At 47.5% G+C, this 24598-nt stretch overlaps 1 protein-coding gene and 1 long non-coding RNA gene across 3 annotated transcripts in view; one reads left to right on the forward strand and one right to left on the reverse strand.

Annotated features, from left to right (window-relative positions):
- LOC134927929 (uncharacterized) overlaps window positions 1-5758 on the reverse strand; it is a 158729-nt gene extending 152971 nt beyond the window's left edge. Inside the window, exon 1 of the long non-coding RNA XR_010177779.1 lies at window positions 5594-5758. This is a non-coding gene — a long non-coding RNA (uncharacterized LOC134927929). The remainder of the gene's footprint in view (window positions 1-5593) is intronic.
- The window catches only part of EXOC2 (exocyst complex component 2), a 546170-nt gene that overhangs the window by 396604 nt on the left and 124968 nt on the right, over window positions 1-24598 (forward strand). For both annotated transcript variants that reach the window (XM_063923055.1, XM_063923056.1), the window contains 3 exons: window positions 6118-6179; window positions 6787-6853; window positions 21012-21128. In XM_063923055.1, the coding sequence (XP_063779125.1) occupies window positions 6118-6179; window positions 6787-6853; window positions 21012-21128 (246 nt within the window). The remainder of the gene's footprint in view (window positions 1-6117; window positions 6180-6786; window positions 6854-21011; window positions 21129-24598) is intronic.

Raw genomic sequence — 24598 nt, forward strand, 5'->3', positions numbered from 1 at the left:
AGCAGATATTTTTCTGTACCCTTCCCCAGATTTGTGCCTCGAGACAGTCCTGCCTCGGGGGTCTACAGACAATTCCTTTGTCTGAAACATCTCAAGGATGATCAGTGGAAACAGGATGCATCTGAGCTCAATTTTGAGCTTCATGGCAAAGGCTGTGAATACTTATGTACATATGATTTCTTTGTTTTTTATTTTGAATAAATTAGCAAAAATCTAAAAAAAAATCTTTTCACATTGTCATTATGGGGTATTGTGTGTAGAATTTTGAAGGGGAAAATGAATTTATTCCATTTTGGAATAAGACTGTAACATAAAATGTGGAAAAAGTGAAGCGCTGTGAATACTTTCCAGATGCACTGTATATCACCATCCAAGCACTGTCCTGTCTATGGCTTTGGGTGTGGGCAGGGCTGGTGCTAGGGTGTTCAGTGCCCCCCTGCAAACTATAAATTTGCACCCTCCCATACTTTACAAAGGGACAGCGCACATAATGCCACCTGTAGTAGTGCCGCTTACACACAATGCCCCCTGTGGAAGTGCCACTTATACACACAATGAACCATGTAGTAATAACGCTTACACACAACGCCCCCTGTAGTAGTGAAGACTCCCCTTGTAGCAGTGATGCTTACACATGTAACGCCCCCTGTACCAGTGACGCTTACATGTAATGCCCCCTGTACCAGTGACACTTACATACGTGCCGCCCCCTGTAGCAGTCAAGCTAACATGCATTACGCCCTCTATACCAGTGATGCTTACACGCATAACGCCCCCTGTACCAGTGACGCTTACACACGTACCACCCCCTGAACCAATGATGTTTAACACACGCAACACCCCCTGTGCCAGTGACGCTTACATGCGTAACTCCCCCTGTAGTAGTGACGCCTACACACACATCCCCTGTACCAGTTACGCTTACACTCATAACGACCCCCTGTACCAGTGACGCTTACACACGTACCGCCCCCTGAAGCAATTATGCTTACACACACAACACCCCCTGTACCAGTGACGCTTACATGCGTAATGCCCCCTGTAGTAGTGACGCCTACACACACATCCCCTGTACCAGTTACGCTTACACTCGTAACGACCTCCTGTACCAGTGACGCTTACATGCGTAACGACCTCCTGTACCAGTGACGCTTACACACGTACCGCCCCCTGTAGCAGTGACAATTACACATGTACTGCCCCTTGTACCAATGATGCTTACACGTATTATGACCCCTGTACCAGTGACGCCTACACATGCACCGCTCCCTGTAGCAGTTATTATTATTATTATTATTATTATTACATTTTATTTATAAGGCGCCACATGTGTTTCGCAGCGCCGTACAAAGGACAGTACAGGGGACGAAACATTGCATTACAGTAAATAAATAACAGAAGTAGAGTACAGGTAACAGAGCACCACACATTCTCAAGACATAGTACAGCTAAGATGTAAGTATTGAGGGAGTGATCATCATACTACTAGAGGCTGGTGGTCATAGATGAAGATGAGCCTTTACTAGCAGGATAAAAATGGTCATTGAGTAGGGGAGAGCTGTGAGTGAAATGTGTTGAGACTAGGGCTTAGATAACAAGAGGAAAGAGGGCCCTGCTCTGAAGAGCTAACAATCTATTGGGGAGGGGCGACAGACAGATGACAAGCGGTGCAGGCAAGCGGGAGGTAGCCTGATGGCAGTATGCAAGCAAAGCTGAGATGTTCACGGCATGAGGCAGGGGGAGGAGGCGCGGCTTCAGCTCTGGGTTATGCATTAGAAGGGTACGCTTTGATGAATAGGTGGGTTTTTAGAGCCCGTTTGAAGCTTTGCAAGGTTGGGGAGAGTCTAATGGAGCGGGGGAGTGCATTCCACTGAAGGGGTGCAGCACGTGCAAAATCCTGAACTCGTGCATGGGAAGCAGTGACCAGGGCGGTGGAGAGGCGACGGTCATTAGTCGACCGTAGGGGGCGGGAGGGAGTATGAAGGGAAAGGAGGTTGGAGATGTAGGGAGCAGTGGAATTAGAGATGGCCTTGTATGTGAGGGTGAGGAGTTTGAGGAGGATTCTGTAGGGGAATGGGAGCCAGTGTAGATTTTGTTGAAGGGGAGTGGCAGATGTGGTGCGGCGGGAGAGGAAGATAAGCCTAGCTGCGGAGTTCAGGACAGATTGGAGGGGAGCAAGATGGGAGCAAGCGAGGCCAGTGAGGAGGACATTGCAGTAATCAAGTCGTGAGATGACCAGTGAGTGGATGATGAGTTTAGTTGCACTCTGGGAGAGATATGGCCTGATACGAGCAATGTTGCGTAGCTGGAAACGACAGGATTGTGCCAGAGCTTGTATGTGGGGTGCAAAAGGAGAGGGAGGAGTCAAGAGTGACGCCCAGGCAGCGGAGTTGGGGAACGGGGGAGATGGTGGTGTTGTCAACAATGATGGAGATATTGGTTGGGGGTGTTGCTCTGGATGGGGGGAAGATGATGAGTTCCGTTTTGTCCATGTTGAGCTTTAGAGAGCGTTCAGACATCCAGGAGGAGATTGCAGAGAGGCAGCTGGAAACCTGAGAGAGGACAGAGGGGGACAGATCAGGAGATGAGAGGTAGAGTTGTGTGTCATCAGCATAGAGGGGGTATTGAAGGCCAAATGAGTTAATGAGCGCACCCAGGGAAGAGGTATACAGGGAGAACAGAAGTGGTCCAAGGACAGAACCCTGAGGGACACCAACAGGAAGGATGGAAGGGTGTGAGGTGGTGCTTGAGGCAGACACAGAGAAGGAGCGGTTAGTGAGGTAAGAAGAAAACCAGTCAAGGACAGTGCTAGAGAGGCCAGCGTTTTGGAGTGTGCCGAGGAGGAGAGGATGATCTACGGTGTCAAAGGCAGCAGAGAGGTCCAGAAGGATGAGCAGAGAGAAGTGGCTCCTGGATTTGGCCGAAAGCAGGTCATTGGTGACTTTCACCAGGGCAGTCTCAGTTGAGTGGAGTGGGCGAAAGCCAGATTGTAGTGGATCGAGGATGGAGTTGTCAGAGAGGTAGCTTGTGAGACGGCTGTAGACTAGTCGTTCAAGTAATTTGGAGGCGAAAGGGAGAAGAGAGATGGGGCGGTAGTTAGTGGGTGATGAGGGGTCGAGGTTGGGTTTTTTGAGAATAGGTGAGACCAGAGCATGTTTGAATGGTGAGGGGAAGATGCCGGTGGAGAGGGACAGGTTAAAGAGGTGAACAAGGTGGGAGCAGGCAGTGGGGGAGAGGGAGCGGAGAAGACGGGAGGGGAGGGGGTCCAGGGGGCAGGTGGTAGGGGGGGAGGATAAGATGAGGGAGTGGACTTCCTTTTCTGAAGTCGGATGGAAGGAGGACAGGGTGGGATAGATGGAGGGGAGGGATAGAGGGGGCAGGGGGGTAGCAGAGGGGTGACGGCGGGAGATGTCGTGTCGGATATCCTCAATTTTGGAGATGAAGAAGGAGGCAAAGTCAGTGGCAGTGAGGGAGGATGGGAGGGGAGGAGGAGGTGGGCGAAGGAGAGTGTTGAAAGTTTCAAAGAGACGGCGTGGACAGGAGGACTGAGAAGAGATGAGTGCTTGGAAAAAGGATTGCTTGGCGAGGGAAAGAGCAGAGCTGTAGGAGGAGAGAATAAACTTGAAATGGAGGAAGTCCGGTAGAGAGTGAGATTTCCTCCAGGAGCGTTCAGCGGAGCGTGAGCATTTTTGTAAGAAACGTGTTAGTTTGGTGTGCCAGGGTTGAGGTTTGGAGCGGCGGAGGGGGACAGAGGAGAGGGGGGCCACAGAGTCGAGAGCAGCGGTTAGGGAAGAGTTATAGAAGGTGGCTTCCTGGTTGGGACAAGTCATAGTGGAAAGAGGAGAGAGGAAAGTCTCGAGGGAGGACATGAAAGTGGGATTGAGAGACCCAAGATTGCGTCTGGTGGTGGTGGGTCTGGGCGTGGAGGGGAGGAGGGAGGATGAGAGGGTGAAAGAAAGCAGATGGTGGTCAGAGAGAGGGAAGGGAGAGTTTGAGAAATCAGAGAGATCACATCGGTGGGTGAAGACAAGGTTGAGGGAGTGGCCGAGATTGTGAGTAGCGGTGGAGGTCCATTGAGAAAGTCCAAAGGAGGTGGAAAGGGCGAGAAGATTAGTGGAAGCGGCATTAGTGATGTCAATAGGGATGTTAAAGTCTCCGAGGATGACAGAGGGGAGGTCAGAGGAGAGAAAGTGGGGAAGCCAGGCAGCAAAGTTGTCAAGGAAAGGTGAACAGTGGCCAGGGGGGCGGTAGATCACTGCCACAAGGAGGTGAATGGGGTAGAAGAGGCGGATAGTGTGGACCTCAAAGGTGGAGAAGGTGAGGGAGGGCTCAGGTGGGATGACACGAAAGGTGCAGTTAGGGGAGAGAAGGATGCCCACGCCTCCACCCTGGCGACCATCAGGTCTGACCGTGTGGGTGAAGGAGAGGCCTCCGTAGGAGAGGGCAGCAGGGGAGGTGGTGTCAGAGGAGGAGAGCCAGGTTTCAGTGATGGCGAGAAGGTGAAAAGAGTGGAAGATGAAGAGGTCATGGATAGTTGGCAGCTTGATCTAGCATTCCAGAGTGCACAGGAGAATGGAAGGGAGGGGACAGGGGAGATAGGGATAAGGTTGGCTGGGTTCTGAGTGTTTGTGGGTGATTTTGAATTTGGGGGGTGAGACCTTGCAGTGAGGATTGGTATGTGACAGGATCGAGGAGCCATAATTTGGTACAGTAGTGTTAAGGGGAATAGAATGGTGTAGGTGTAATATAGAATGAACAAGGAGTATGTGGGGTGTAATGTAAGCAAAAGACAGTGCAAACAGTATTTTAAGAAATAATGTTAGGAATGGAAAGGCTGAGATGGATACACAGTGGTTGTAGATTGTGTAAATGAGAGTGTGAGCAATCTGTGAAAGCAGTAGGGCTGCTACTTAATCAGACAGGTTGTTCAGTATCCAGGCTGTGCAGGCTGCAGGCATTACTGGTAGTGGTATGGGTAACTCACTGTAGTCTGTTGGTTGTAGTTCTTTTGTGGAGGTGGGGGGAGGTAGTCTGCTGTCCCTCTGTTTCTCTCCTGTTTATCTCCGTATATCTCCATAGATTATATCATCCTACTTTGCACTAATATACTTAGCAACTAAAATGCTGGCAGCCTTGACCAATACTAGTTAAATAACCATGCAGACATGGATGCAGGGTTAATTGATAGCAGCCCCCACCCTCTGAAAACTCCACCCTCAGCAAAAGGTTGCCACAAGGTGTGAACAAATCACTATACCCCCACTAATACACAGTGAGAACAGACTATAGGCTGGCCTAGAAATAACTAGTAAAAGCTAAAATTGTAAATACCTATCATAGTACAAAAAGCATGTAATGGCTGGATGTCAAAGTTGCAGCAGTGAGAGATTGTCGCAGCAGTGACGCTTACACACATTATGCCGCAGTCATGCATACACATACACACACCACATATATATACATACACACACCACATATACATACACACACATACTGTACATACATTACACACATACATAGTAACACATACATCTACAGTACACAGATACTATATACACACACACTTTCACTCAGTCTCCTTCCATCCTCTTACTTAAAGAAGGCTTGGTGGCCAGAGCTGTATCATGTTATCCTCCTGTGTTGCAGACTGCAGCCTGGTGACTGGTTCCGTGTAGCTCCACCCCCTTTAGGTCGGTACACTGCTTGTCACAGAGGAGGGGGAGAGAAGGCTTCATGCTGCCGGCACCACTGCCTGTGATAGTGTGACAGCAGCTCAGCACAGGGATGCAGAGCAAGAAGAGCGCCTCTCCAGCCAGTAGCCTCCGTACTTTGCATCCCTTTGCTGAGTGGCCAGCGCCGGGCCTGGGTGTGGGATTGAGAGTCTCCTCCGTGAAATCTTCGCAGTGATGCAAAAAGATGAATTCTACAAAAGCTGGGTGAAATGATATACTGAATGAATGTCCAAAACTAATGAACCTCCAGTGAATAAATATCTTCTCTATCGCGTTTCACTGCGTAACAGCGCACAGCTTCCTTACAAACATGTAATTGGTTACTTATCTACATTGTCCTGTTGTTGTTTTCTCCCCCCTCATTCTGCTTCTTATTCTTAAACAGGCTTTTATATCCACCCTTGAATATCTGAGCACCAAGCCTGATGGAGATGTGGATACAAAGCAGTATGTAGTTTGGTTCATGAAATTTTATGCTGAAATGTAGCTGAATTTGCTTACATGTTCCCTCATGTATTCAGGCATGCCTGACTATTTTTTTCCCTCTAAACTGAAAAGTAGCTGTATATAGTATATGAAACTATATTGTGGCTAATATTCTGATAATTGTATATGATCATATATGTGTAAATGATAACACTGCCTTAAACAGAAATGTTTAATGTATAGCTATTTTTACTTAATGGTTGGAAAATTATATCACAACAGAACGTTTCAATGAAGAAGTTTATTATTTTGGATACTAGTTAAAATCAGAAAATCAAGTAATTGTATTCAGCATTTTTTTGTGATTAGTTATCTACAGCGGCCTATAGATTTATAGCACTTTGTATGTCAGCTTCACGACAAGCATTTCTTTTAATTTGTATGGTTAAAAATATGATTTTCTTGGAAAATTAATGATTGGTTATGAGATGTGTACGCCCCCGCAGTAATTACTCTGAAGGGATTTCTACAGCATGTCTAAGTAATCAGTTCAAAGAATGACACTGCTCTTTTTTTTACTCTTCTATTTTTTTGCTAAGAGTCTAACAATGACTTCTTTATTTCTTAGCGTTTCAGTGGATGTTTCATCTCCTGATTTATTTGGCAGCTTTTATGAAGACCCCACAATATCTCTTGTAAGTTATTTTTCCCCCACATCTGTTGATGCTCATCATGTCATTTTGGTCTGATAAGTGGAATATTGATAAGGTACAGCAGGTGCATAGAGAATAGGAATACTTAAGTTACTATGGGGCAGAAGGTAAATACGAGGAGGCCTGTAAAAATTGTCTTTAAAAACAAGGGGGTATATTTACTAAAATTCGTATTTTCCCGATTGCGGTCAAAGTTCAATCACGAATGACATTGAAAGTGTAAAGTTGCAACTTTTTGAATTTATTACGACTAATTTACTAAGCTGTCGTATTCTGCATTTTCGGATTTACCGATGTCGATGTCATGCGGTTTTTTTTGGGCAGTGTTTTACGTGAGTGACTTGTAAAACACTGCCGACTTTAATACAATGAATCTCGGCCGGATCTGAGAGATCCGTGCTGGGCTTCATTGTGCACCTTTTAAAAAATTGTAATCAGTGTTAAAATAAAAAAAAAATTGCGTGGGGTCCCCCCTCCTAAGCCAAACCAGCCTCGGGCTCTTTGAGCCGGTCCTGGTTGAAGAAATATGGGGAAAAAAATGTCAGGGGTTCCCCCATATTTAAGCAACCAGCACCGGGCTCTGCGCCTGGTCCTGGTTCCAAAAATACGGGGGACAAAAAGCGTAGGGGTCCCCCGTATTTCTGAAACCAGCACCGGGCTCCACTAGCCAGATACATAATGCCACAGCCGGGGGACACTTTTATCTAGGTCCCTGCGGCCCTGGCATTACATAACCAACTAGTCACCCCTGGCCGGGGTACCCTGGAGGAGTGGGGACCCCTTCAATCAAGGGGTCCCCCCCCTCCAGCCACCCAAGGGCCACGTTGTGGCATCCTCCTGATTGGCTGTGTGCTCCTGTACTGTATGACAGGCAGCACACGGCAGTGTTACAATGTAGCGCCTATGCGCTCCATTGTAACCAATGGTGGGAACTTTGTGGTCAGCGGTTGACCGAAAGTAACCTCACCGCTGACCACAAAGTTCCCACCATTGGTTATAATGGAGCGCATAGGCGCTACATTGTAATATTGCCGTGTGCTGCCTGTCATACAGTACAGGAGCACACAGCCAATCAGGAGGATGCCACAACGTGGCGTTCCCTGATTGGCTGATGGAACCGTCTTAGACATAAGTCAGAGGGGGTTCCTGGCATTCAGGGAAAGGGGTCCCATGTGAAAACATGGGGCCCCTTTCAGTGCGAGGTCGGGTGTCCGTTTTGTTATTTTGCAAAGTACCTGGATTACAAATGGATTAAAAGAGGAGCCATCTACACTGGATTTTGTGAGTATAATTTTTTCAACAGGTACACCGTGGATTCTACATGGAGAAGAGGACCGACCCTCGTGTGAACATAGGTAAGTATGTGTATATGGAGGTGTGGATGTATGCATTAAACTTTTACTTTCAAGGTGTGTGTCTTATGTTTCTCTGACGTCCTAAGTGGATGCTGGGACTCCGTAAGGACCATGGGGAATAGCGGCTCCGCAGGAGACTGGGCACAACTAAAGAAAGCTTTAGGACTACCTGGTGTGCACTGGCTCCTCCCACTATGACCCTCCTCCAGACCTCAGTTAGAATCTTGTGCCCGGCTGAGCTGGATGCACACTAGGGGCTCTCCTGAGCTCCTAGAAAGAAAGTATATTTTAGGTTTTTTATTTTACAGTGAGATCTGCTGGCAACAGACTCACTTCAGCGAGGGACTAAGGGGAGAAGAAGCGAACCTACCTAACTGGTGGTAGCTTGGGCTTCTTAGGCTACTGGACACCATTAGCTCCAGAGGGATCAACCACAGGACCCGACCTCGATGTTCGGTCCCGGAGCCGCACCGCCGGCCCCCTTACAGAGCCAGAAGCAAGAAGTGTTCCGGAAAATCGGCGGCAGAAGACTTCTGTCTTCAACAAGGTAGTGCACAGCACTGCAGCTGTGCGCCATTGCTCCTCATGCACACCTCCCACTCCGGTCACTGATGGGTGCAGGGCGCTGGGGGGGGGGCGCCCTGAGGGCAATATAAACACCTTGGCTGGCAAATCATCACAATATATAGTCCCAGGGCTATATGGGGTATATGCAATTGCGGTCGAATTCCCGAAATTGTCGAATTTCGGGTCATTTTCGACCAAAAAAAAAAATCGCCTATGCAATTCAGTGCTTTCCGACCAAAAAACGGACTTTCAAAATTCGACTTTTTGAAATTCGAATTTTTGCAAATTCGACTTTTCTGCAATGATATAAGTGCTGCAATTCGACCAAAGCATATTCAATTCAAGTTTGGAAATTCGACAGCAGTGCTTTTAGACAGCAAATTCGTCATTTTCAATCCGCCACACTTTGGAGGGTGAAAACAAATAAAAAAAATTTAAACATGTTTTTTTTTGTGGTTTTTTTTTTGGGAATAGCAGATCTATTTATATTAGAAGGGATTAGGTACTTTTTTTTTTTTTTTTGGAGGCACAAATATTATTTATATATTTTTTAAATTTTTTTTTTTTTTTTTTTTTTTTTTTTTATTTATTGCTGGAACGGTAAAATCCTAAAAAAAAATGGCGTGGGGTCCCCCCTCCAAAGCATAACCAGCCTCGGGCTCTTCGAGCTGGTCCTGGTTCTAAAAATGCGGGGAAAAAATTGACAGGGGATCCCCCGTATTTTTAAAACCAGCACCGGGCTCTGCGCCTGGTGCTGGTGCCAAAAATACGGGGGACAAAAAGCGTAGGGGTCCCCCGTATTTTTAACACCAGCATCGGGCTCCACTAGCTGGACAGATGCCACAGCCGGGGGTCACTTTTATGCCGTGCCCTGCGGCCGTGGCATTAAATATCCAACTAGTCACCCCTGGCCGGGGTACCCTGGGGGAGTGGGGACCCCTTCAATCAAGGGGTCCCCCCCCCCCCCCCCAGCCACCCAAGGGCCAGGGGTGAAGCCCGAGGCTGTCCCCCCCCCCCATCCAATGGGCTGCGGATGGGGGGGCTGATAGCCTTTTGTGATCATGAAAAGAATATTGTTTTTTCCAGCAGTACTACAAGTCCCAGCAAGCCTCCCCCGCAAGCTGGTACTTGGAGAACCACAAGTACCAGCATGCGGGAGAAAAACGGGCCCGCTGGTACCTGTAGTACTACTGGAAAAAAAATACCCAAATAAAAACAGGACACACACACCGTGAAAGTAAAACTTTATTTCATACGTCGACACACACATACTTACCTATGTTCACACGCCGACATCGGTCCTCTTCTCCATGTAGAATCCAGGGATACCTGAAAATAAAAGATCAATATACTCACCTCAACCAGGCTCCAGAGATAAATCCACGTACTTGGAGAAAAAAACAAACCGAACACCCGCTCCATGCCGGACTGAAAGGGGTCCCATGCTGACACATGGGACCCCTATCCCCGAATGCAGAGAGACCTGTCAGTGACAGCTGTCACAGAAAGGTCTCTATAGCCAATCAGGAAGCACAGCCCAGTCCATTATATTCAATGGTGGGAACTTAGCGGCTAGCGGTGAGGTCACCCGCCGGTCAGCGGCTGACCGGCGGGTGACCCCCCCCCGCTAGCCGCTAAGTTCCCACCATTGAAAGTAATGGAGCGGCTTTGCGATGCGCTGTCACAGTACAGACAGCGCACAGCCAATCAGGTGAGCGCCACGGAAGTAGCGCTTCCTGATTGGCTGAAGGGACGTCAGTGACAGGAGTCACGTGATGTCCCGGCATTCGGGAGAAAGGGGTCTGATGTGAAAGCATTGGACCCCTTTCTAGTCCGGTATGGAGCGGGTATTTGCGTTTTTTTTTTTTAAAACAAGTACGTGGATTTTACTCTCTGGACGTGGATTTATCTCTGGACGCTGGAAGGTGAGTATAATTTTTTCACAGGTACCCTCGGATCGTCGGAGACCGTGGCAGTCGGCGTGTCAACATAGGTAAGTATGTGTGTGTCGGTAGTGTGTAATAAAGTTTTACTATCAAGGTGTGTGTGTCCTGTTTTTATTTGGGTATTTTTTTCCCAGTAGTACTACAGGTACCAGCGGACCCGTTTTTCTCCCGCATGCTGGTACTTGTGGTTCTCCAAGTACCAGCTTGCGGGGGAGGCTTGCTGGGACTTGTAGTACTGCTGGAAAAAACAATATCTTTTTATTATCACAAAAGGCTATCAGCCCCCCCATCCGCAGCCCATTGGATGGGGGGGGACAGCCTCGGGCTTCACCCCTGGCCCTTGGGTGGCTGGCGGGGGGGACCCCTTGATTGAAGGGGTCCCCACTCCCCCAGGGTACCCCGGCCAGGGGTGACTAGTTGGATATTTAATGCCACGGCCGCAGGGCACGGCATAAAAGTGACCCCCGGCTGTGGCATTATCTGTCCAGCTAGTGGAGCCCGATGCTGGTGTTAAAAATACGGGGGACCCCTACTCTTTTTGTCCCCCGTATTTTTGGCACCAGCACCAGGCGCAGAGCCCGGTGCTGGTTTTAAAAATACGGGGGATCCCTGGCCAATTTTTCCCCTGCATTTTTAGAACCAGGACCAGCTCGATGAGCCCGAGGCTGGTTATGCTTTGGAGGGGGGACCCCACGCCATTTTTTTTTTTCGGGTTTTTCACGTTTTTTTACCGTTTTTTAAAATCGCGGCAAAATCCGCCAAATCGGCCGATTTTCGCCCGCGACTCTGGCAAATCCGTTTTTCATTGAATATGGTGAATTCCGGAAGCCACCTTCCGGGATTCACCTGTCGAATTGAGTCGAATTAAAAAACGGCGAAAATTGCCGCGAATTCGACCGCAATTGCATATACCCCATATGTGATAAATTACCCCTGCCAGAATCCATGAAAACAGCGGGAGAAAAGTCAGCCGAAAAAGGGGCGGGGCTATCTCCCTCAGCACACTGGCGCCATTTTTTCTACACAGTGCAGCTGGAAGACAGCTCCCCAGGCTTTCCCCTGTAGTTTTCAGGCTCAAAGGGTTAAAAAGAGAGGGGGGGCACCAAATTTAGGCGCAATATGTGTATACAAGCAGCTATTGGGGGGAAAATCACTCAGTTATAGTGTTAATCCCTGCATTATATAGCGCTCTGGTGTGTGCTGGCATACTCTCTCTCTGTCTCCCCAAAGGACTTTGTGGGGTCCTGTCCTCAGTCAGAGCATTCCCTGTGTGTGTGCGGTGTGTCAGTACGGCTGTGTCGACATGTTGGATGAGGAAGGTTACGTGGAGGCAGAGCAGAGGCCGATAAATGGGATGTCGCCCCCTGTGGGGCCGACACCAGAGTGGATGGATAGGTGGAAGGTATTAACCGACAATGTCAACTCCTTACATAAATGGCTGGATGACGTAACAGCTGTGGGACAGCCGGCTTCTCAGCCCGCGCCTGCCCAGGCGTCTCAAAGGCCATCAGGGGCTCAAAAAAACGCCCGTTACCTCAGATGGCAGACACAGATGTCGACACGGAGTCTGACTCCAGTGTCGACGAGGTTGAGACATATACACAATCCACTAGGAACATCCGTTGCATGATCTCGGCAATGAAAAATGTGTTACACATTTCTGACATTAACCCAAGTACCACATAATAGGGGTTTTATGTTTGGGGAGAAAAAGCAGCCAGTGTTTTGTTCCCCCATCAGATGAGTGAATGAAGTGTGTAAAGAAGCGTGGGTTCCCCCGATAAGAAACTGGTAATTTCTAAAAAGTTACTGCTGGCGTACCCTTTCCCGCCAGAGGATAGGTCACGTTGGGAGATATCCCCTAGGGTGGATAAGGCGCTCACACGTTTGTCAAAAAAGGTGGCACTGCCGTCTTAGGATACGGCCACTTTGAAGGAGCCTGCTGATAAAAAGCAGGAGGCTATCCTGAAGTCTGTATATACACACTCAGGTACTATACTGAGACCTGCAATTGCCTCAGCATGAATAGTGCTGCTGCAGCGTGGTCTGATACCCTGTCAGATAATATTAATACCCTAGACAGGGATAATATTTTGCTAACATAGAGCATTTTAAAGACATCGTCTTATATATGAGGGATGCACAGAGGGATATTTGCCGGCTGGCATCCAGAATTAATGCAATGTCCATTCTGCCAGGAGGGTATTAGAGACCCGGCAGTGGACAGGTGATGCTGACTTTAAAAGGCACATGAAGATTCTGCCTTATAAGGGTGAGGAATTGTTTGGGGATGGTCTCTGGGACCTCGTATCCACAACAACAGCTGGGAAGAAAAAATTTTACCTCAGGTTTCCTCACAGCCTAAGAAAGCACCGTATTTTCAGGTACAGTCCTTTCGGCTTCAGAAAAGCAAGCGGGTCAAAGGCGCTTCCTTTCTGCACAGAGACAAGGGAAGAAGGAAAAAGCTGCACCAGACAGCAAGTTCCCAGGATCAAAAATCTTCCCCCGCTTCCTCTGAGTCCACCGCATGATGCTGGGGCTCCACAGGTGGAGACAGGTGCGGTGGGGGCGCGTCTCGGGAACTTCAAGGACCAGTGGGCTTGCCCACAGGTGGATCCCTAGGTTCTGCAAATAGTATCACAGAGATACAAGCTGGAGTTCGAGGCGACTCCCCCTCGCCGTTACCTCACATCAGTCTTGCCTGCTGCCCTCGGAGAAAGGGAGGTAGTACTGGCGGCAATTCACAAGCTGTACTTCCAGCAGGTGAAATCAAGGTACCCCTCCTTCAACAAGGCCGGGGTTACTATTCCAAAATGTTTGTGGTACCGAAACCAGACGGTTTGGTGAGACCCATTCTAAAATTGAAATCCTTGAACACTTATATACGAAGGTTCAAGTTCAATATGGAATCGCTCAGGGCGATTATTGCAAGCCTGGAGAATTTCATGGTAACACTGGACATCAAGGATGCTTACCTGCATGTCCCTATTTACCCTCCTCACCAGGATTGTCATTACCAATTCCAGACGTTGCCGTTGGTCTGTCCCCGGCACCGAGGGTATTTACCAAGGTAATGGACGAAATAATTATCCCGTACTTGGACGATCTCCTTATAAAGGCGAGGTCCAGGGAGCAATTGTTCGTCGGAGTAGCACTATCTCGGGAAGTGCTACAACAACACGGCTGGATTCTGAATATTCCAAAGTCGCAGCTGGTTCCTACGACGCGTCTACTGTTCCTGGGTATGGTTCTGGACACAGAACAAGAAAAAAGGGTTTCTCCCGAAGGAGAAGTCCAAAGAGTTGTCGTCTCTAGACAGAGACCTTCTAATACAAATACAGGTGTCGGTGCATCAATGCACGCGAGCCCTGGGAAAGATGGTAGCTTCTTACGAAGAAATTCCATTCGCCAGGTCCCATGCAAGGATCTTACAGTGGGATCTGTTGGACAAGTGGTCCGGGTCGCATCTTCAGATGCATCGGCGGATAACCCTGTCTCCAAGGGCCAGGGTGTCGCTGTTGTGGTGGCTGCAGAGTGCTCATCTTCTAGAGGGCCGCAGATTCGGCATACAGGACTGGGTCCTGGTGACCACGGATGCCAGCCTTCGAGGCTGGGGGGCAGTCACACAGGGAAGAAACTTCCAAGGACTATGGACAAGTCAGGAGACTTCCCTACACAAAAATATTCTGGAACTAAGGGCCATTTACAATGCCCTAAGTCAGGCTAGACCCCTGCTTCAACACCGGCCGGTGCTGATCCAGTCAGACAACATCACGGCGGTCGCTCATGTAAACCGACAGGGCGGCACAAGAAGCAGGATGGCGATGGCAGAAGCCACAAGGATTCTCCGATGGGCGGAAAATCACGTGTTAGCACTGTCAGCAGTGTTCATTCTCGGAGTGGATAACTGGGGAGCAGACTTTCTCAGCAGACACGACCTCAACCCGGGAGAGTGGGGACTTCATCCAGAAGTCTTCCAAATGATTGTACACCGTTGGGAAAGGCCACAGGTGGACATGATGGCGTCCCGCCTCAACAAAAAGCTAAAAAGATATTGCGCCAGGTCAAGGGACCCTCAGGCGATATCTGTGGACGCTCTGGTAACACCGTGGGTGTACCAGTCGGTGTATGTGTTCCCTTCTCTGCCTCTCATACCCAGGGTAATGAGAATTATAAGAAGGAGAGGAGTAAGAACTATACTCATTGTTCCGGATTGGCCAAGAAGAGCTTGGTACCCAGAACTCCAAGAAATGATCTCAGAGGACCCATGGCCTCTGCCGCTCAGACAGGACCTGCTGCAGCAGGGGGCCTGTCTGTTCCAAGACGTACCGCGGCTGCGTTTGACGGCATGGCGGTTGAGCGCCGGATCCTGAAGGAAAAGGGCATTCCGGAGGAAGTTATTCCTACGCTAATTAATGCTAGGAAAGAAGTGAATGCAAACCATTATCACCGCATATGGCGGAAATATGTTGCGTGCTGTGAGGCCAGGAAGGCCCCAACGGAGGAATTTCAGCTAGGTCGATTTCTGCACTTTCTACAGTCAGGGGTGACTATGGGCCTAAAATTGGGTTCCATTAAGGTCCAGATTTCGGCTCTATCGGTTTTCTTCCAAAATAGAACTGACTTCACTGCCTGAAGTTCAGACTTTTGTTAAGGGAGTGCTGCATAGTCAGCCCCCGTTTGTGCCTCCAGTGGCACCGTGGAATCTCAACGTGGTGTTGGATTTCCTGAAGTCGCATTGGATTGAGCCACTTAAATCCGTGGAGCTAAAATACCTCACGTGGAAAGTGGTCATGCTGTTGGCCTTGGCGTCGGCCAGGCGTGTATCAGAATTAGCGGCTTTATCATGCAAAAGCCCTTATCTAATTTTTTTATATGGATAGGGCGGAATTGAGGACTCGTTCCCAATTCCTTCCTAAGGTGGTATCAGTTTTTCATGTGAACCAACCTATTGTGGTGCCTGCGGCTACTTGGGACTTGGAGGATTCCAACTTACTGGACGTAGTCAGGGCCCTGAAAATTATATGTTTCCAGGACGGCTGGAGTCAGGAAAACTGACTCGCTATTTCTCCTGTATGCACCCAACAAGCTGGGTGCTCCTGCTTCTAAGCAGACTATTGCTCGCTGGATCTGTAGCACGATTCAACTAGCACATTCTGCGGCTGGACTGCCGCACCCTAAATCTGTAAAAGCCCATTCCACGAGGAAAGTGGGCTCTTCTTGGGCGGCTGCCCGAGGGGTCTCGGCTTTACAAATTTGCCGAGCTGTTACTTGGTCGGGTTCAAACACTTTTGCAAGAGTTTACAAGTTTGATACCCTGGCTGAGGAGGACCTAGAGTTTGCTCATTCGGTGCTGCAGAGTCATCCGCACTCTCCCGCCCGTTTGGGAGCTTTGGTATAATCCCCATGGTCCTTACGGAGTCCCAGCATCCACTTAGGATGTCAGAGAAAATAAGATTTTACTCACCGGTAAATCTATTTCTCGTAGTCCGTAGTGGATGCTGGGCGCCCATCCCAAGTGCGGATTGTCTGCAAAACTTGTATATAGTTATTGCCTAACTAAAGGGTTATTGTTGAGCCATCTGTTGAGAGGCTCAGTTATATTTCATACTGTTAACTGGGTATAGTATCACGAGTTATACGGTGTGATTGGTGTGGCTGGTATGAGTCTTACCCGGGATTCAAAATCCTTCCTTATTGTGTCAGCTCTTCCGGGCACAGTATCCTAACTGAGGTCTGGAGGAGGGTCATAGTGGGAGGAGCCAGTGCACACTAGGTAGTCCTAAAGTTTCTTTAGTTGTGCCCAGTCTCCTGCGGAGCCGCTATTCCCCATGGTCCTTACGGAGTCCCAGCATCCACTACGGACTACGAGAAATAGATTTACCGGTGAGTAAAATCTTATTTTTTATTGGGATATTTTTTTAGTAGTAGTACTACAGGTACCAGCGGGCCCGGTTTTCCTCCGCATGCTGGTACTTGTGGTTCTCCAAGTACCAGCTTGCGGGGGAGGCTTGCTGGGACTTGTAGTACTGCTACTAAAAACAATACTCATTTTTTTTTTACAAAAAGGCTATCAGCCTCCCATCCGCAGCCCTTGGATGGGGGGGACAGCCTCGGGCTTCACCCCTGGCCCTTGGGTGGCTGGAGGGGGGGGGGGGCCCTTGATTGAAGGTGTCCCCACTCCTCCAGGGTACCCCGGCCAGGGGTGACTAGTTGGTTATGTAATGCCAGGGCCGCAGGGACCTAGATAAAAGTGTCCCCCGGCTGTGGCATTATGTATCTGGCTAGTGGAGCCCGGTGCTGGTTTCAGAAATACGGGGGACCCCTACGCTTTTTGTCCCCCGTATTTTTGGAACCAGGACCAGGCGCAGAGCCCGGTGCTGGTTGTTTAAATATGGGGGAACCCCTATCATTTTTTTTCCCATATTTTTTCAACCAGAGCCGGCTCAAAGAGCCCGAGGCTGGTTTGGCTTAGGAGGGGGGACCCCACGCATTTAAAAAAAAATAAAAATAACACTTTCCCACCACTTCCCACTGAAAAACATGCACGGATCTCATGGATCCGTGCATGCCTATCCAAACACGGGGAAAAAAAGCAGGTCTGTTTTTTTTTTTAGCACTTTTCCACGAGTTATTTCAGCACGGCAGTGTTTGGCTATTGTCGGCAGTGTTTGAGATTTGCACTTATTAGTAAATTACCGATTTCTACCAAATTGCAGGCGTATTTGACCGATGGTGTATTGATTCGTAATTCTTTCCTAGGACTTCCAAAATATTACGAATGCCCTCATCACTGCCGTGATTTGAGTTTAGTAAATTCCCGAGATGACACTTTGAAGAAAAAACATCATCTCGGTCAAAATCGGGACCTTAGTAAATATACCCCAAGGTGTCATTAAAAGATTCCAGGTCTGTTTGTAAATTAATCTTTCTCTAGGCAGAGCTATAGGGGTATATGCAATTCACGGCGAATCGCGGCAATTTTTCGCAGTTTTTTTAATTCGACTTAATTCGACAGGTGAATTCCGGAAGGTGGCTTCCGGAATTCACCATATTCAATGAAAAACAGATTCGCCAGAATCACGGGCGAAAATCGGCCGATTTGGCGGATTTTGCCGCGATTTTAAAAAACGGGAAAAAACGGGAAAAACCCGGAAAAAAAAATGGCGTGGGGTCCCCCCTCCAAAGCATAACCAGCCTCGGGCTCTTCGCTGGTCCTGGTTCTAAAAATGCAGGGGAAAAATTGGGCAGGGATCCCCCGTATTTTTAAAACCAGCACCGGGCTCTGCGCCTGGTGCTGGTGCCAAAAATACGGGGGACAAAAAGAGTAGGGGTCCCCCGTATTTTTAACACCAGCATCAGGCTCCACTAGCTGGACAGATAATGCCACAGCCGGGGGTCACTTTTATGCCGTGCCCTGCGGCCGTGGCATTAAATATCCAACTAGTCACCCCTGGCCGGGGTACCCTGGGGGAGTGGGGACCCCTACAATCAAGGGGTCCCCCCCCCCCAGCCACCCAAGGGCCAGGGGTGAAGCCCGAGGCTGTCCCCCCCCATCCAATGGGCTGCGGATGGGGGGGCTGATAGCCTTTTGTGATAATAAAAATATATTGTTTTTTCCAGTAGTACTACAAGTCCCAGCAAGCCTCCCCCGCAAGCTGGTACTTGGAGAACCACAAGTACCAGCATGCGGGAGAAAAACGGGCCCGCTGGTACCTGTAGTACTACTGGAAAAAAATACCCAAATAAAAACAGTACACACACACCTTGATAGTAAAACTTTATTACACACTACCGACACACACATACTTACCTATGTTGACACGCCGACTGCCACGGTCTCCGACGATCCGAGGTACCTGTGAAAAAATTATACTCACCTTCCAGTGTCCAGAGGTACATCCAGGTCCAGAGATAATCCACGTACTTGGCAAAACAAAAAAACGAACACCGATCCATACCGGACTAAGAAAGGGGTCCCATGCTTTCACATCATTCCCCTTTCTCCCGAATCCCGGGACATCACGTGACTCCTGTCACTGAAGTCCCTTCAGCCAATCAGAAAGCGCTACTTCCGTGGCGCTCACCTGATTGGCTGTGCGCTGTCTGTGCTGTGACAGCGCATCGCAAAGCCGCTCCATTACTTTCAATGGTGGGAACTTTGCGGGTAGCGGTGGGGTTAACCCGCGGTCAGCCGCTGACCGGCGGGTGACCTCACCGCTAGCCGCTAAGTTCCCACCATTGAATATAATGGACTGGGCTGTGCGATGCGCTGTCTGCTCAGACGCGCAGAGCCAATCAGGTGAGCGCAACGAAGTTGCGCTTCCTGATTGGCTATAGAGACCTTTCTGTGACAGCTGTCACTGACAGGTCTCTCTGCATTCGGGGATAGGGGTCTCATGTGTCAGCATGGGACCCCTTTCAGTCCGTTTGGTCGGGTATTTGCGTTTTGTTTTTTTCTACAAGTACGTGGATTTATCTCTGGACCATGGCTGAGGTGAGTATATTGATCTTTTATTTTCAGGTACCCCTGGATTCTACATGGAGAAGAGGACCGATGTCGGCGTGTGAACATAGGTAAGTATGTGTGTGTCGACGTATGAAATAAAGTTTTACTTTCACGGTGTGTGTGTCCTGTTTTTATTTGGGTATTTTTTTTCCAGTAGTACTACAGGTACCAGCGGGCCCGCTTTTCTCCCGCATGCTGGTACTTGTGGTTCTCCAAGTACCAGCTTGCGGGGGAGGCTTGCTGGGACTTGTAGTACTGCTGGAAAAAACAATATTCTTTTCATGATCACAAAAGGCTATCAGCCCCCCCATCCGCAGCCCATTGGATGGGGGGGGACAGCCTCGGGCTTCACCCCTGGCCCTTGGGTGGCTGGGGGGGGGGGCCCTTGATTGAAGGGGTCCCCACTCCCCCAGGGTACCCCAGCCAGGGGTGACTAGTTGGATATTTAATGCCACGGCCGCAGGGCACGGCATAAAAGTGACCCCCGGCTGTGGCATTATCTGTCCAGCTAGTGGAGCCCGATGCTGGTGTTAAAAATACGGGGGACCCCTACGCATTTTGTCCCCCGTATTTTTGGCACCAGCACCAGGCGCAGAGCCCGGTGCTGGTTTTAAAAATACGGGGGATCCCCTGTCAATTTTTTCCCCGCATTTTTAGAACCAGGACCAGCTTGAAGAGCCCGAGGCTGGTTATGCTTTGGAGGGGGGACCCCACGCCATTTTTTTTTAGGATTTTACCGTTCCAGCAATAAAAAAATAAAAAAAAATAATAATAATATTTTAAAAAATATATAAATAATATTTGTGCCTCCAAAAAAAAAAAAAAAGTACCTAATCCCTTCTAATATAAATAGATCTGCTATTCCCAAAAAAAAAAACACAAAAAAAAACATGTTTAAAATTTTTTTATTTGTTTTCACCCTCCAAAGTGTGGCGGATTGAAAATGACGAATTTGCAGGCTAAAAGCACTGCTGTCGAATTTCCAAACTTGAATTGAATATGCTTTGGTCGAATTGCAGCGCTTGTATCATTGCAGAAAAGTCGAATTTGCAAAAATTCGAATTTCAAAAAGTCGAATTTTGAAAGTCCGTTTTTTGGTCGGAAAGCACTGAATTGCATAGGCGAATTTTTTTTTTGGTCGAAAATGACCCGAAATTCGACAATTTCGGGAATTCGACCGCAATTGCATATACCCCATAGCCTTCAGTCTTAAACACCATGATAGATACCCACTTGTCTCTCATCATACCTTCTAGTGAAAATGTGAGTAGGAAGATTTCCATTATTACAAAAATTGCAGATGCCTGCAGCGACTGAAGGTACACAAGGCATCCTAGATGGGCCAAGTAGTTCTTATCTGCTGTCAAAATCTGTTTCTATGGAAGTTTTTCAGTGCACTCAGAGGAACCCATTCCTTGTCATTCACAATTCTAATGTCAGAATTGACTAAGTATGACTAATACATTTTACAGTAACCATTTAATATGCCTGTATAATATGATTCTTTTATCCAGGTCTTCTTATTACTATACGTACTGTGTAGAGTTGCATGGAAACAAGTCAAGATTGAGTCATTGTGACTAAACAGCATATTTTACATACTTTTGGATGGAGAATTCTAGATGGGAAAAGTTATACACTTATATGATGAATGTTGATTACACTGTATGATATAATTTAATCACTTTAGTGCGGTAAGAAAAAAATGTATGTTTTGAAATGATGATCTTTATTTTATTTTATTTTTTTCCGTTCAACATCAGGACAAAAAGCTTTTAATTGTTCTGAGCCATTGCCGCTATCTGGAACGACATACCCTGCTTAACATCACTGAGCATTTTGAGAAACATGGTTTCCAAGGGATAGAGAAGATAACGCAGGTATAGAGCTTGTTGAATTGTTTGTTTTCCTGCATCTCTAGACAAGTCTTATGAAGACTATTTTATGTCCTAACTATAATATACATTTTACACTGCCTATATGTAAAATGCCTCTTAGCCTAATGTTGCTTGTCTGCATATACCTTGCCATGGGTACTTACATGTGTGCCAGACATATAACCATACAAAAGATCTTGTAGAAATACATTTATTTGGTAAAATACGGAACATCGTTATTCGTTGTGAACTTTTCTATATTAGGTCTTTTTAGCATTTGTCAACATCATTTAAGAGATGATGATGGGGGGGATTTACATCACCTTCATGTAAAACTGGGATTTTGACACAATTCTGGATTCAGAAATATATATATATATTTTTTTTTTATTATTTTTTTTTCGGGGGGGGGGGGGGGGGGGGTATTTTTTATTATACCTGAATTGTTTTTTTAATTTTCATGCAATAACACATAGGATCCGCCATAAGTCATGGACCCATATGTTGAGATGGTTGGATCGTGGGGAAAAAATGCATTCTTATCGCGTATTTGGTCAAAATCCCCTGATTTAGTTGGCTTCAAGTCTAATTGGATAGGCCTGGGCTGGTAAATTAGCTCCATTTTGAATGCACTCGTGAAAAGGTTCTGAAATCTGTTTTGGCTATGCTGTGATATGTAGTATGGAGGATAAGAATAATACTTGTGATACATAGTATATAGAAAGATAATACTGTAGTTGTGATAAATAGTATTGATTATACTAATACTTGTGATATGCAGTATAGCGGATAATAGTAATACTTGTGATGCACACTATGGAGAATAATAACAATACTTTTGAAACGTTTTATAGAGGATAACAATACTTATGCAGTATGAAGAAAAGGAATAATATTTAACTGTATGTTGTTACTCAAATACCAAGGTTAATAAAATGGTATTTCTTGATATTTATCATCGCTTACTCTTGTTGGATATGCGTTACGCGCAGTATATTTCTCACAATGAGAGGACCAAGCTCCTGGATGCATTCAAGTGCCAGAAAATCCACCACTTTCCTGGACTTGTGGGGAAGTTTGATGTCATGTTGGAGAAGGGCACCATGAGTGCAAATACTTGGATGGCTCCTGGAAATGGCTTTGAGTGTTTACAGCAGGCATTGGTTGGCATATTAGTCCCCAGTGACGATCCGCAGTTGCACAAGTGGTTCGGTAGCTACTTGACCAGTCTTGACCACAAAAACAGCCACTATCTGCTTGGTCGCGTCAAAACTTTTGTGGCTGGGGTCCACTGGGCCGACAGTTGTTTGGTCTCTGGGTCGAAACTGTAGATCCAGGGTTCATCGCCACTGATGTTCTCTCAGGCAGTTCGAGCGACCGCCATCAAACCTGGCTAGTATGTTGCAGCACCAAGTCACCTGAGCCTCCTGTTCTTGAGTCAGCTGATGTAGGCACCCAGCATGCAGGAACCTATAGTCATGGGGTTCTATTTGCTGAAACAGCTCATTGTATACTGACCTACCATCTCGACTTTGCCAGCAGTCCCAATTTCAGGGTACGGATCTCCTGTCCTGTTTTATGGGAGACTGGGAGATACACATTGCCATACCATACAAACATCATAAAAACTATATTTGTATGGGAAACCACCAAATAGAGACTGTTGTCACCTCCACTAGAGAGTGGTTGTGCCCCAGGGTGCTGTTAGCTACCATATAAATGAAGGCTTGAAGTAAAACATTTGGTAATGTTTTGAGTTAAAAGAGCTTTGTGCATTCACATGAAAGAAATATATTAATTTCAGTCATGGCTGTAACTAGGTTGGTCCTAGAGTTGCCTCGCACACAGTCCAGGTCACCCAGGGAGTGGAACAGGCCCACTGTAATGTTTTTATTAGCAGTGTGCTGCGCCTGGCTCCTTCTTACTGCAGCAGTCAGCACTGGCGCCTTCCAGGTCCCACACAGTATTGAGGATCCTTAGTGAGGCTGCTCTATACACTCAAGACTGCTGTGTACCTGTGCACAGATTGTGGAATTATTATTTTAGCTTGGTAGGGCAGATCAGTTATTTTTAGTTGAACCCTAACTCCTTTTGTGATTTGATTTAGAAAAATAAAAAAAAACATTTCCACTTCACGGGTTTGATGCAAAGTTAGATGTATTTGCACCATTAACAGGAAAAAGACGTACGATTGTGGACGCAAATTCAGTATGGAATCCGGGCGGTCATAATACCGACACTGGAATCCCAACATGCGGGATCCCGACTGCGAGCGCAGCTTGTCCCCTCGCAGGTTCTCTGCGTACACCACGCTTTGCTGGCCACACTCATTTATTTACCCTCACGGTAGGATAGAGGTTTCAACAGCCATGCCGTCAAAGACAGCCGATCCAGATGCATGTGACAACAGGGTCCCTGCATTAGTAGATCTGGACGTTGAGGGAGCAGAATTGGTGCATCCAACGACATCCTCTGCAGGTCTATGTACCAATGCCTCCTTGGCCAAGCCGGAGCTATTAGAATCATGGCACCCCTTGCTTGCTTTATTTTCCTCACCACCTTGGGTAGCATGGAGATTGGAGGAAACAGATATGCCAGATGAAATTCCCATTTCACTGACAGTGCGTCCACCAGGGTCGCTCCGGGGGTCTTTTGTTCTTGACCCTTATACCGGAACTTTGTGGTTCAGACGGGACGCCATGAGATCTATCTTTGGCAACCCCCACTTGTCTACTAGAGTCTGAAAGACCTCCGGGTGTAGAGCCCATTCGGTTTCCTGAATGGTGTGCCGACTGAGAAAGTCCGCTTCCCAGTTTAGAACTCCTGGAACGAAAACTGCGGATAATGCTGGAAGATGGAGTTCTGCCCACTTTAGTATGTGACTTACCTCCTCCGTTGCTTTTTGGCTGCGAGTTTCTCCCTGATGGTTGAGGTACGCTACTGCCGTTGCATTGTCCGAGTGGAAATGACTGGTTTTCCTTGCAGAATGTCCTTTGCCTGAATCAGTGCCATGTATATGGCTCGTAGTTCCAACAAATTTATTGGCAGGCAACTTTCTTTTTTGGTCCATTGTCCCTGGAACCATAATTTTCCGGACACTGCTTCCCAGCCCTGAAGACTGGCATCCGTTGCCAGGATCTCCCAATCTGATATCCAAAAGGGTCTCCCATTGTTTAGATGGGATGTCTGTAGCCACCAGGCTAATGACTTTTTTACCTTTACCGGAAGTACCATCACTTGTTTGTTTCTTGTCTGATGTACTCCATTCCATCTGGTTAGAATCAGATGTTGCAAAGGTCTTGAGTGGAATTGTGCATATTCCACCATGTCGAATGTCGACACCATCAACCCCATCACTCGCATAGCCGTGTGAACTGATATTGTTTGACTGTGCAACAATTCCTGAGTCATCAACTGCACCTTGGATATTTTTCCCACAGGTAGAATTATCCTCTGCACACATGAATCCAATA

This window comes from Pseudophryne corroboree, chromosome 5 (assembly GCF_028390025.1).
Source record: "Pseudophryne corroboree isolate aPseCor3 chromosome 5, aPseCor3.hap2, whole genome shotgun sequence".
Taxonomy (NCBI): Eukaryota; Metazoa; Chordata; class Amphibia; order Anura; family Myobatrachidae; genus Pseudophryne; species Pseudophryne corroboree.